The sequence below is a fragment of the Polistes fuscatus genome, unplaced genomic scaffold (genome assembly GCF_010416935.1).
Source record: "Polistes fuscatus isolate 324 unplaced genomic scaffold, CU_Pfus_HIC Scaffold8, whole genome shotgun sequence".
NCBI classification, from domain to species: domain Eukaryota; kingdom Metazoa; phylum Arthropoda; class Insecta; order Hymenoptera; family Vespidae; genus Polistes; species Polistes fuscatus.
Window position 1 is genome coordinate 5226361 of NW_025113162.1, and position 13996 is coordinate 5240356.

General features: G+C 29.2%; 3 protein-coding genes across 5 annotated transcripts in view; 2 read left to right on the forward strand and 1 right to left on the reverse strand.

Moving 5' to 3' along the window:
* The window catches only part of LOC122525086 (MICOS complex subunit Mic60), a 28742-nt gene extending 22681 nt beyond the window's left edge, over positions 1-6061 (reverse strand). Inside the window, exons 1-9 of one of the 2 annotated variants that reach the window (XM_043647692.1) lie at positions 5929-6061; positions 5408-5493; positions 4979-5047; positions 4549-4761; positions 4419-4474; positions 4082-4198; positions 3738-3948; positions 3241-3652; positions 3002-3136 (exon numbers count right to left, since the gene is read on the reverse strand). In XM_043647692.1, the coding sequence (XP_043503627.1) occupies positions 3002-3136; positions 3241-3652; positions 3738-3948; positions 4082-4198; positions 4419-4474; positions 4549-4761; positions 4979-5047; positions 5408-5493; positions 5929-5973 (1344 nt within the window). In that variant the 5' untranslated portion in view covers positions 5974-6061. The remainder of the gene's footprint in view (positions 1-3001; positions 3137-3240; positions 3653-3737; positions 3949-4081; positions 4199-4418; positions 4475-4548; positions 4762-4978; positions 5048-5407; positions 5494-5928) is intronic. The other variant, XM_043647693.1, reaches the window with a different exon arrangement.
* On the forward strand, positions 5997-7224 carry LOC122525088 (39S ribosomal protein L35, mitochondrial). The gene is made up of 4 exons (XM_043647697.1): positions 5997-6095; positions 6462-6618; positions 6702-6845; positions 6973-7224. The coding sequence occupies exons 1-4, from the start codon at positions 6065-6067 to the stop codon at positions 7202-7204; spliced, it is 564 nt and encodes a 187-aa protein (XP_043503632.1). The 5' UTR covers positions 5997-6064; the 3' UTR covers positions 7205-7224.
* Positions 7225-7316: 92 nt separating this feature from the next.
* LOC122525087 (fumarylacetoacetate hydrolase domain-containing protein 2) lies at positions 7317-13749 on the forward strand. 2 transcript variants are annotated; one of them, XM_043647695.1, is made up of 7 exons: positions 7317-8231; positions 10315-10476; positions 11038-11073; positions 11746-11962; positions 12702-13036; positions 13129-13216; positions 13292-13749. In XM_043647695.1, exons 1-7 carry the CDS (start codon positions 8080-8082, stop codon positions 13352-13354), a joined length of 1053 nt encoding a protein of 350 aa, XP_043503630.1. In that variant the 5' UTR covers positions 7317-8079; the 3' UTR covers positions 13355-13749. The 2 variants fall into 2 exon arrangements, with proteins under 2 accessions (XP_043503630.1, XP_043503631.1); XM_043647696.1 differs by lacking the exon at positions 11038-11073.
* The last annotated feature ends 247 nt before the right edge of the window (positions 13750-13996 follow it).

The window sequence follows — 13996 nt, forward strand, 5'->3', positions numbered from 1 at the left end:
AGTGGTTCGCCTTGCGGTCAAACGGTTCACATTTCCTTCTCTTTTAGCGATTTCGTTCCTAGAGAATAGAACTATTTCGGGATGTTTCATCAAGCGTATCGGTCCAGTGGATATTGGATTTGGCGAGAACGAAGTTCCAGCGCGTGCTCGAATATCGTAATTTTTCAAGATGTCGATCGCTAACAATCGATTTTCCGCAAAGCGATGTGCCCCATTCGAGCAAATACCAAGCATTCGATATCCGAAAAATAATATTGTATTATCGACCGATGTCGATGACGATACACACACATACGTTTATATTATTCGTTATACTTCCTGCATACTCTCGAAAAAAAAAACGAATAACTTTTCTAAACGTTTTTCCAAAGGTATAGAAAGAAATGCATACATGAAAAACACACGAACGATAAAAGATACTCGAAAAAGTTAACTCGATTTTTCTACACAATTTTTCTTCCATCCACCCTTTATCGATTTGATTGGTAAAGTTTAATAAGATAATCTAAAATCGTGACTCATCGTTTAAATATATATATATGTATGTATATGTGTATCATGGTAAACCACAAATATCAGGTATTGTAGTATCGACGAAATCGTTTTTCGTTCGGTCGAAAAATTTCGTCTCCGTTTCGCTTCGGGACAAAGTTCGAAACGATTTCTTGCTTTGAGATAAATCTACGTTACTCGTTCCAGTATCGGATAACGATCGTTTACGTTCAACGTCCAACCTTGTAACCCAAAGCTATAAAGCAGAAAAATCGAAAAGCACCGAAAAAAGGAAAGGAACAAAAAGTAGAACGCGAGACTATTAAAGGTTTCAATTAAAAAACGTTTTCTTGATACAAATTCTAGCTAAAAAAAAAAAGAAAAGAAAAAATACAAGATTAACAGGAACGGTGATAGTGTTTGAATAAAAATGGTTTACAATTTCGCATATCTCGTCGATAATTATATCCGTAATACTGTTTGTTTCTCAAGTCAGTAAAAAAGAACTTGTTATGCTCCAAGAACTTAAACAAAAAATTTCTTTCCTATAGTCAACACTTGTAACAATAATTATCGATTAATTATAAGTTGTGTCTATTCTTATATAAAATAGTTAACATTTAATAATCTAACAATTTCTTGCAAAGTTTGACTTTGTTATAAAGTACGAATTACTTTTAAAATTTAATATAAAATTTACTGTTTACCATTGCATACACTTCGATAAAAAAAAAAGAAAAGAAAAAAGAACATACAAAAGAACATTTGTTCAAATGACCGTACAAGTAAGTAGAAGTATAACTATCACGTATTCTCTTAGATATAATAAAAGAATAAAGTTTCTTCGAATGACCGTAGAAATAAATGAATGCACGTAAAACCGATTCGTCGTTTATCGAGTCGATAGACCGTAGTATCTATATCTCGAATACCTACAAAGAAACCTAAACGTGGAACCATTCGATGAGACCAAGTTTGTACTAAAAAGTTCGGAAAGCTCAGCCCGGATAAGAAACTTTGAAGTTTTTCGAGTCCATCCGAAGAAGCGTGGAATAACAAATCTTTATCTTTTCTTTCTCTACCTTCCAAACCATCTTCTTCTTCTTCTTCTTCTTCTCTTTCAACTTTGTCTTTATTTTACAGCTTACTGCCCTTTTTCTGACTCTTACATAATTTCGTCTAGCATCTTGTGCCACGTCAGCGCATAAATTTTCAAAACATCGCCGAGGGATCTGACGTCAGGACCTTTCGCTTACAAATAAAATACGCTTGAATTGGACGGACGTCGAATCGATTACCCGAAACGATGCCGATCGATCGTTTTTTTTTCCTTTCCTTTTTTTCATTTTCTTGACCCAAAAAATATAGCTACATTTATTTATTTATCAATTTTACCGAACCACTTCCCGGCTTATCTTTCCATTCGATCGAATTAAAAAGAAAAAAAAAAAGAAAAGAGAGAGAAATAGAAGAAGAAGGGTGAGAAATCGAGTGAAAGTACCCTTGAGATAAAAAGTATATCTAGAAGTTATTTTTTTCCAAACAGGAAGCTAAAATTACAAACTCGTAGGGGTAGGAAAACTTGAAGGAAGTACGCTTCGTATCTTCCTTTTGACAAACATTAAACTAACATTGTCGTAAGTGAAAAATATACGATTGGAAAAAATAGAGATGGAATAGCAAAGAAAGGAGGAAGGGCAGGGGAGGGGGCTGGGAAATATCTTCGAATCAAAAAGTACCGAAAAGGATTATCTGCTATTGCTATGACTGAAAATAAATGAGAAAAAGACTAAGAGAAAGAGAAAAAAATAGGATATAGAAGTTCGTCGATCAGACTTCCAAAGAGATTTATATCTCCTAACACACATACATCCCACATGTATATCACACACAAGTATGGATTGCATAGTAGTGACGCAGAGTATGGAACGAATAGACAACAGTAAGTCATAGTGATTCTCTCGAAATGGATATCTCGCCTAAACTATCCGTATAGACAGTAGGAATGTACCACGAGACTAGTCTAAAGAGATAATATTGCCTCTCGCGTTTCTGAAATATTGGCGGTATTCCAAATGGAAATAGATAAAAAGCCCGAAGGGAATAGTAGCCTACCTCACACAGTCTCTCACTCTCTAACACCACTATCATCATTCTCTCTCAACATTTTTCCAGCTTCTTTTTACGTTTTTCGAGTCGATAGATACATACATATATTTTTATACACATATAGAATCAAGAGACACAGGTAATATCTACGTTATACGTTAAAAATAGTGATTTTCCAATATTATTACTTCTCATCTATGACGATGATACCTACGCGATATTAAAATACGATGAAAAAAGTATTTTCGATGATGTTATGATATCGATCTTTAAATAATTATCATTACTTTGTTCATTATTAAAAGATTTTTGATCAAGGATCAAAGCATCGTTGTTATCGATGCTAACGTGCATTGAAAAATGTTGATTAATATTTAAATAAATTAATATAAAAGCTTACCTTCTTATTAAACTTTTCTTCCAGGTCACGTTTTTCTTTTTCTATTTCTAAGGTTACTAATTCATTTATTTTTGCATCCGTAAAATCTTCCTTCGATGCTTTTAGGGCAGCTTTTACTCTGGCAGTATGAATTGTCTGTAATAAAAAATATATGTTGGTACGTTAATTTTAATAAATATTTATATATAATTATAATTAGATTTTTTTTTTATCATTATTCATAATCGTTAGATATTAACCTGTAATTTTTCTAATTCTTTTTGAAGATAAATCATTGTATTGTACATATGTAGAACGAAAAGATCAAATTGTTCCTCCTTGACGGAAAGTTTCTTTTCGTCAAGATTTATACTAGGGAATAAAATATATAATTCTTCGCTGAATTTCTCTCGAGCTGCTCTAACTTGTTTCCAATAACGTTCAGTAATGTTTCCTTGCTCTAATTCATTTTCAAATTTCTTTTTGACATCGTCGAGATCATCCAACAATTGCTTAACATTTCTTCTAGCCGCAGTTTTAACATGAGCTGGTGCATCCAATTTGGGATCATCTATCAAATTATACATTTGTTTGAGTGAATCTAAAACTTTGGTAGCGTGTTCTTCTGCCTCGTGCAACGCTTGTGTTCTTTTTTCTGTAGCTTCTTTTAATCTAAAATAAATTCATTCTATTGATTAACAAACAAACAAAATTCTGTTATTTATTTAATGATAATTTATGATGATTAAAAATATACCTGTTCCAAATACTGGCAGGTACGGAAGAATCGATACTTTCTACAACTTTAATTACATCACGATTATAATCCTTTAATGCACATATTGCTGTATTATAAGCAGCAACAGCTTTCGCGGCTGTTTGACCACAAGATTTTTCCAACTCTACAAGATTTTCTGGCATCAATTCTTTTGGAATATCCTTAGATGGCGGTGCTGGCTTTCCGGTAACTGTGTAGTAATAAGTAAATAATTTAATTAAGTATATTAAACAATTAATTTTGGAACAAGTTAATGATTAAGTAAATTAAATGAAGAATACAATAACATAATCTGTAAAAAATAAAATTTAAAAAAAGCATACCGCCTTGAATATCTTCCTGTTTTTCTTTAGTTTCTTTGCTTACACGAATTTCAGCATAAGGTTCTTTAGCAGGTGGTTCTTTCTTGTTTACCAGTTCTACAAAAGCTGGTTTTGGTGCTATAGTATACATAGGAATTTGTTAAATGTTAGTAAATCAAGTTTACGATACAAACAGCATAATAATTTTTGTATGACTACAAATGTTTTACACGATACAATGCAGGAAGGGAGTAATATGAAAGGTTGACTGTAAATTAATTTATTACTGATAAGGTTCTAAGCTCACGTTTATATTCTTCAAACTTCATGCATTCTAACGAGTTTTTATTAACCTGACCTGGTTCTTCTTTTTCCGATGTGCCTTTGTAGAAAACGGAAGTTATGTTTGATATTCTAAAAAGAAATGTATGAAAATTAATATTGGTTATAAATTATTAAATGTAAAAGGAGCATATTTATCGGCTTACTTCTGCTTCAGAGCATCTAAACGTGTGAGGATTAGTTCCAAGTAATTGGAATCTTCTTGAAAGATGATCCGTATTGTTTTGTCCGTTCCTGGTATCCATCCTTCTAATGTTGCTCGAAACTCTGGATTACTCTTCGCAACAGCCAAAACACCTATGGTCCCGATAGCTAAGGCTCCTAAAGTAACCAACGTACCGGAACTTTTGCTCTTCTCACTTCCATCAAAAACAGATGTATAAACTTTATGTTGTAACTGAATAAAAATATATATCTCAAATCAGAATCGAATATAAACACATATTTGTAGCCATGCATTTTCTCGTAATTGTAATTAATAATTATTATACAAATTACTCATATAACATCTCATATGCAAGATTACAGATGTAACATGTCTATGTTTTAATTTCAGCATGCATAAAGTTTAAATACCTTCTTTTGGAATCGGTTGAATACTTATGTCCAGAAAGTCTGGACGTAAGTCTGACATCCTTGCAAAACCTAGAAAAAAGCTACATAATTATAACTTGTTCTTTGATATTAAATATCAATGCGAAAAGCATCTTATTTTCTTCTGTTTTATATCACTTTGATAAGCACACTGAACTTACTTGAAAAAAGTTATCGCAATTAAACTTTTTATCTACGAATGGTAATCTGTTTGAAACATAACCTAATCTATGTATACAAATGCTCTACATATTAACTGAATTACATGATTAAATAAAATGACATCCAAATAATGAAATAAAACGTAAGAAGAATTTATAGAAGAATTTAAACATAAAAATGCTAAAGAATTGTGACAGATTCTAACCAAGCGTATTTAAGATCTGTCATAACAGAAAATGAAAATCTTACCTTCCCTCCGGTTCACATTTGACACGAGTACGCGTTTCGTAGTACCTGGCAGTTAGATATAGTCTAGAGTAAGCGTGGTTTTTTACCTGAAAGGTCAAGCGTACCAGTCAATGTTCCCAAAATTATGTAAGACTCCTAATTTTAAGCCATCTTGTCACACGAGGCACGCAACCTTGATCTTATTCTTTAGAATAATCACTGACAACTCGCGTAATTGCTTTCCTTCACAATTTCGAAGCAATGTGCATAAAATCCTTATGCTTTCCATCTTCGAAAGAGCGAATATATTTGAGAAAGAAATAAAGAAAATTTAAATAGAAAATCAACGAGTTGGAAAATGTTGTTTTTCGATCATACTCTCTCTATCTCTGTCTCTCTCTTTCTTTACCTATTTCCCCTCATTCCTTCTGTCTCCATCTTTATCTTAACCACAAAAATCAAATTCTTACTCGATTGTTTTCGAATAAACAAATCGTACGACAAGAAGACGATTTTTTTCGTAGCACTAACACTTTACATACCCCATTAAGACCGTTGCACGAAAATTTGAGTCCAATTCGAAACATCTTTTTCGGGTTGGCCGGTCAGGCAGCCGAAGGAAAAGAGGGAGCAACAGTACAAAACAGCTGGTCACCGAACGGAACTACGCGAAGAAAGATGTTGCGCGTTATTAGCGCTGCGGTTCGAGGTACGATTTATTAAAGATATTTCTTTCTTCATCGATAATATTGACTTTCATTACGATTTTCTCTTATACGTTCTTGTCCTTACGCATTACTTCAAACATCTACACTGTTTTCTAGATCAATGTTTTTTAAATTTATTTTAGGCTATCTTTTAGGTTAAGTTTGTGAACGGACCGGAACGGTCACATAACACATTTTTGACAGAAGGAACGATTCACTCGTATATTGTCTATTTCTTTCTATCTCTTGTCTTTAATTTATTTTTCTTTTTCTTCTATTTTTAAATTTCATTCGAACGTCTTATTTTTCAATTATAATTTCATGTAAATTTGATATTATAAATTGTTATTTGTTTTTTTATATTGTAGGTATCGTGTCATGTGCCAACGTAAAAAATGCAGGTACTCTTGTGCTCCAAGAATATCCAAAACTTATTACAAATGTTACTCAAAATAGAGGCTTCTCCCTTTTATCTACACAGTCATGGTTTAATAGAGATAGAATAAACGATAAAACATTGATTGGGTATATGATAAACATCTTTTAAATTAAAACCTTTTCGCTAAATATTTTCAAACAATTATGTTATAAGATGATAATTTTTACAGTGCTGTAACACCATATGGAAATATTTTATCATCCGTGCAAGATACAACAATTACACCAAAAAGAACCTTAATCAAGTTTTCTATGAGGAAAGGAAAGAGAAAAACTGTCAAGGCAGTTATTAAACGGTTTTACAGGCTAAATTGGTAAAACTGTTAATTTTCAAATCGTCTAAAAAATATATATCTTCAAGATATTATATATTAATGTTTTATGTTGATCGAATAACATAGTCTTAAGTAACATTATGTTTAATGATATTTATTTTCATAGGGGTATGTGGATACGAAGATATTGTGCGCATGACAAACATATGTGGAGAAAAACAGAAGGGAGAAAACGTAGATTACGTCAACATATTTTCACTAATGCTACACAGTCCTGGTTACTTGATACAATGGTAACCAAGTATTGGAGACGACCAAGATTTTATGTTGACGATCCCTATAATCCATATCATAAAAGAGAAGAATTCGCATATACACGAACAAAGCCTTTTGATTAAATTGTTTATTCTAAACTTAATATTAGATGAATTTTAATTTATTCCATTCTATATAAAATATTGTAGAATATCTTATAAAGAAAACATAATTACACGAAAGGAAATCATTAAGTTATTCCTGTATTTAAAGAAGTTAACACTTATCAGATTTTGCAAAAAAAAATCCAAATATCAAAAATTTTATTTAAAAAAGAATTTCTTTATCAACGCGAGGTGGCGTTAGTAGGAAAAGTCCAATCTGAATTTGTGAACTCTTACATTCTACCTAATTTTATAAGAATTTTTCTAAATCTGATTGGTCGATTTTAATTAATACAATTCAGTTATTTAGTACCAATTTTGATGACATAACAATTTAATAAAATTTCGAAAATATAACTAATAGAATATTATGTCTCATTCCTAAAAATAAAGAACGCGAGAAAAATCAGATTCTCGAATACTTGAAGGAACTAAAATATATGTATGTAAATATTTCAACTTATGAAAAGTGTATTCTTCTGATGACGTAACTCTAAGAGACAAGTAGACCATAAAATATAAATGGGTATGCTATTTAAAAAGAATAATAAGAGTAATAAAAAAAAACAATAGGTCATTATCGTTAAACCAAGAAATTCTCTGAACATCCGTTAGAGGGACTTAAAACACAGAGTTACGCATTCTTCAGTCACCATCAGTCTCTCAAGACGAATGTATCGATCATTTATTATTACAATAATCGTAAATTTTTTTTCTATTACATTTATCATAAAGCTACTGTCCGAGATTAGTTATCTTAATATATCAATTGAGAAGTCCTGATTTATCTGGAAAGTAAAAAAATAATAATAACAAAAGATAAAATTAACATAAAAATTCTAAAAAAAGACAAAATGCCTTATCGTGGAAGGTTCCGATTACTTGGTAGAACTTTTCTACTTTGGAGAAGTGCTTGCAACAGCGAGAAAGCGAAAGTCAATACGCATTTCGTAGCAAATATTACCGCTGGTAGAAACTTCTCAGTGAATAGTGCGCTCGATATGAGGTGAGTTAAATACACCCGGTCTCAGGGACGTAATCATTCAGGGATTCTTATATAGAAAATTACTTATAACTTTTAATTTAAAAAAAAAAAACTTTTTTAAGTATACATATACTATGTCATTTTACGTCATTTATTAATCGATATTTAGTTCTAATCATGAAAGATCTATACTTAAGTATTTATTATAAGATTAAATTGAAATTGACGTCATCGGTCATTTGATTCGATATTCGAACGTTTCTGTATCTATTTATTTCTTTTTTCGTACGTCTTCCCTACGATCTGTTCATTTGGTCTTCTGCCAATTTTTCTAACATATTTTTTTAGACCGTTTGTATATTTCTTTCCGTAGTATTAATCTTTGTATTATTTTCATTTGTATTAATTGACCTTTTCGAAATTTTCTTTTTTTACATAAACCTTACATTAATTTTATATAAGTATTTTTTCGAATGACTCGAATATTTTATAGAAAATAAAATTTAAATATTTATGCAAATACGTTTCCATAAGTATCCTCCTAATTGTTAGCTTTCTTCCGCGTGTATTTAATACTTTGTCATTAAAAATAAACTTGAAATTCAATTGAGACGCTATTCGAATTATAACAAATGACAATCAAAAAATAGAATAAATTAGATAAGAAACAATTTCAACTTTTTTTCCAATTAAATGTAAAATATCGTTTAAGAAAGTGAAATTTTAGGACGTGTACAAATATCCATATGTAAATGTCATACATGTAAAAAAGAAACAACCTTAAAGAGCAAAATGAATAAATTCGAAAGTTATGTTCATACAATTTACTTGTAAAACATGTTTGTACGTGGTATCACCAAATATGTTTCTAGTTTACAAGATAAAATCAACATTGGAGAGCTCGAAACCGGTTTTAACTACTTAAATTGTTCTTTTCTTTGTTTAATTTGGGTCATAGATTAAACACATGTTTCAAAACAAAAGAAATTAGTTAATTATTTTATTATTATTATTAATATTATTATTATTACTTATGTTTAACTTTCAGTTTTTTTCTCAATTGTTAAAATTGTCAATTAAATACTTCAGTCGATTTTTTTATTGTACGTAACAATTTAAAAATCTACTTATTTACGTAAAACTTCGATCACATGCAATATCAGAAAAGGTAATTGCCGGTGTTGTATGATTATAATAATCACATTCCTCTCTTATGGTCGAAATGTGTATATAATAGAGATTGTCAACATGATATAACCATGAATTTTTTACAAAATTAGTCGTTTGACCTTGACAATTATATAATCTTTTCATTTCTTATATATTTTTTATAGATAGTTTATATGAATTTTATGATTAATATAAAGTGCCGATAATATTTATTCTATGTGTATTACGTCAAACGACAATTTATTATTTCATCGATTTATAAATGTCTGTTAAAAAATTGATTCAAGTGTTCGCGAAGAATGGTTGTTTGAAATATCGAAAAAAATTCCTAGTAGTAAATATTTTTTCCTGATCATTGTTGATAACGAATATGTTTTGAAAACGCTCATAAATAAACTACACCCATGTTTTTAACCATATTTTAATTTTTGAAATATTGAGGTTAGTTACGTGTCAATGCGTCAATCGTTTATCAAAAGATAGATTTAATTTTTGTGGTTCCAGTTTTACTAGTTTCGTCCCTGTAGAAACTCTGCCACATGTAATTTACATATTTATATTCGTGTGCCAATTTGTTAGTATATATAAATTTGATCAATTTTGTATTAAAATAATATATAAATAATTTTCCAAAATTTATAATCAATTTGATATATCACCTATGTAGAATAAAAATATGATTAAATGATAAAAAACTTACATTCATAATACATCGATAAATCTATAAGAGTACGTACGATGCCAATTACTTTTTACTCATTTTAATGCATATCTACATAAATATTTTATATTTATGAAAGATAAATACAAATTATTTAGCTGTATACAATTGAAATTATTTAAAAGATATTAATTTAAATTTTTCCATAAAAAAATAAATTAATTTTAATAACAATTGATTAAAATGTATCCAAATTTTGAATTTTCATTCTAGATTCGTACAATTTACAAATAAAAATGGCGGACCCCAGCACTTGGGTGTTCAGCTTAAAGAAGGTGGAGATATCATAGCTGTGTCTGCAGTAGATTCTAGAATTCCAAATTCATTAAAAAAATTCCTCGAGGGTGGTGACGACCTTCTAAAAAAAGCTAAAAGGTAATTGTATTTTTTTTTACTTATCAAAATGCGTCCTTTTAAGTCAATATTGGTGATCAATGATATTATCGACGATCGATAATAAACAAGGTTAACTATTATCTTCATTGATAAATATTTATGAAATCATTAAGAAAAAAAATAAATAAAATTATTTAAATGCCCATGAAATGTTGTGTCGATCCTTTTCTAATAAAAAATAATACATTTTTTTTTATAATTATTTAAATTCTCTTATTACGACAAAATTATTTATAAGATCTTTAAATCAATAATTGAATTTGTATTACAAATTTCAAATGATCTCTAAAGAAAATGGAAACAATAAGAAGATAAAGGAAATAAAGATAAGGCTAATAACACTTATTGTAATATAATCAATGTGGAATTTATAATACGAGATAATTTATATAAGCGATCATAGAACTCTATATTTAAGTAAATGATCAATGATTTAGTAATCTTATTATCGTCCTATCTTTCTTTTTTTTTTTTTTTTTTTAAAATAAATATCTATATAAATAGAAAAACGTTCTCACAGTTGAAACTTTGTTTCGCCAGGGAAGACGATATCGATTTAAAGGCGGCCGTAGAGAGGTTGGTGAATTGCACGAAATTTAAATCCCGTTCATTTTGGAGTTAAGCATTCCTTTTATTTTTGATACTTTTTTTTTATGTTTTTTCTTTTCATTATTAAGAGACAATTAAATATCGCAAGTGTTTCCACAATTTGTAATTATAAGTGTCTCGACTATGATTATGTTTACCTCTTTTTTCTCTCTCCTTCTTACAATTAAAAGAAAAATAAAAGTTAAAGAAAGAGAAAGAAAATATCAGTTCTCTCTTATCAAATATCACATACATTCACTATCATTATATCCTTATCACATCGTTTGGCTAACAACGAGATTTCAATCTTAAACAAACAACACATGTTTCGTATTACCTCAGATTGAAATAGTACACACTATATGGCTATGTTTGAAAGTGCAAAATACATTACCTTTTGCATTCCTTTTTTTCTAATGCCTTTTCGTGCGTGACAACAATACCTTTGTTTTTTATTTATATTTTTCAGTCTTGAGAGTTTTTCTGAATGCTGCCATGTTAGAAATTAGTATGCAACTTGTCAATTTACATTGAAATTTCTATAGAAAAAATGTTTTCCATATAAGACATATGTACATGCATACATATTTGTATACATATATGTAAATAATATTTATATGTGTATGTATTTATATGCTATAATATATAATATTTAAATAGGATTGTCGCCGAAGGACGTAGCATAACACCGGCCGAAGATGTGAATTTTTTGGCACCGATTACGCGCATGGATAAATTAGCATGCATTGGTTTAAATTATAGCGGACATTGTGAAGAACAAGGTGTACCTACACCAGAAAGTCCAGTAGTATTCAGCAAATTTCCTAGCACCATCGTAGGACCAACTGACAATGTTATTTTACCCTCGATATCAGAGGTATGTATATTAATTTATCAATTAAAATAATTTTTTTTTAAATTTATATTTATACATTTAAAGAAATCTACATTATCGACGTGATTATTTAATTAATTTAAAAATTTTCATATAATATGTTAAATATGTTTAATTTGAATATTTTAATTCAAATTTTTAACGTCAAAACTATTTATGCTTAAATGAGATTGATGATTAACGAATTGCAGTTCAAAGATCAGGTGACCCAAGTTTATATTATCAATTATGTTGATTCATTTCTTTAATTTAATAATAAGTATTTATTTCTTGTTAGATGTTCGTTGAAAAGTTGACATTTTCAATTTTATCCTTTCACCTAAGTTAGAATGTAACTTGTTAATATACGGAATTTGTAAATTGCGAATTGTAAAAATATTTTTAGCCGTTTAAGATTACGCAACCGGTGATTAGCGTGCTTTCAGTCTAATTATATGAGACATACTTTTTATCTATATAATGTCTGGTTCGAACTCATTGACTTTGTTTCAGAAATAAGAACAAAAGAAAATTGTCTTGTAAACAAAATTAATGAAAGAGAAAATTCAATTTAGTTAAAATCTTATTTGTAAAATATAATAATTTATGGATAATTATTATATTTAAGAAATTATAAATAAAATAAATTAAATTAAAAAATAATGTTACAATTAAAAAAAATATATATATATATATATACAACGATAATAATTTGTCTAATTTCTAAATCTTGTGGATTTAGAAAGTCGATTGGGAAGCTGAACTCGCTATAGTGATAGGTAAACGATGTAAGTCCATTAGCGATAAGGAAGCAGAGGATTGCATTTTTGGATTTACAATTGCTCAAGATATAACAGCGCGAGATTGGCAAAAATCGAAACGCAATGGTGGCCAATTTTTACTTGGAAAAGCGATGGATACGTTCTGTCCGTTAGGACCTGCCGTCGTGACGAAGGAATCAATATGTGATATTAATAATTTAACAGTGAAAACTTGGGTGAATGGTAATCTTAAACAAAATGGAAATACCAGTGAACTTATTTTTAAACCTCACGAAATTGTTGCTTACATATCACAGTTAGTATTAATAATTTCATTTTCTTTATTTCATTATTAACAAAATGAAAGGGTTTGAAATGAAGAAAAATATATTATATTTTTGCTTTTAGATTTATGACTTTGTTACCTGGAGATGTAATACTCACTGGTACTCCAGCAGGTGTAGGATTCACGAGAAAGCCACCAGAGTTCTTGAAAGTATGCTGAAATAAATTTCCTATTAATAAACAAATTATTTTCTATGAACATTAAAAATTCTTTTCTTTTTCACAGCGAGGAGACGTTTTGGAAACAGAAATTGGTAATCTTGGACGCTTGAGAAACAAAGTTCTGTGATCGGCAAAACATACTTATTAATGACGAACAAAACAAAGATATTGTTTTTATTATCAAATGATAAAAATTTATTTTCTTGATTCATTTCTGAATTGAGCACAGATTCTTGAACCGCGAATCAATGTTGACTTGTCACAAACAATGTGTAATTGCTTATTGTGATAGAATTTTATAAATGTATGCGTTGCCACGCTACTTAAGAAGAGATAATATATCATTTATATGATGAATTTTTAAAAAGAAAAAATATTAATTTAGGCAAACCATAAAAATCGCGAGGAGCCCGTGTCTTTTAAATATAATATATAATCATTTTATTTCGCTACTTTTATAAATACCATGCATTTTATGTATTTGTATAATAAAGAAAGACTATTTCTAAAGAATCAATTCTATATCTCGTCTTTTTAAATAATTGAATATATAATTAACACGGAATTATATTACTAAATTTATATGTAAAATTATCATTACGGACATTTATAAGAAATAAAATTATAGATATCTTACGAGTATTATTATTACCTATTGTCGGTAAATTCAGTTCCTACTATAATGATAAAATGTTTGATCTTAATTCTTGTCAGATGGCATTACTAGTATTGTCGATAAAAAAAATATTTAATTAATAAAAAATCATTG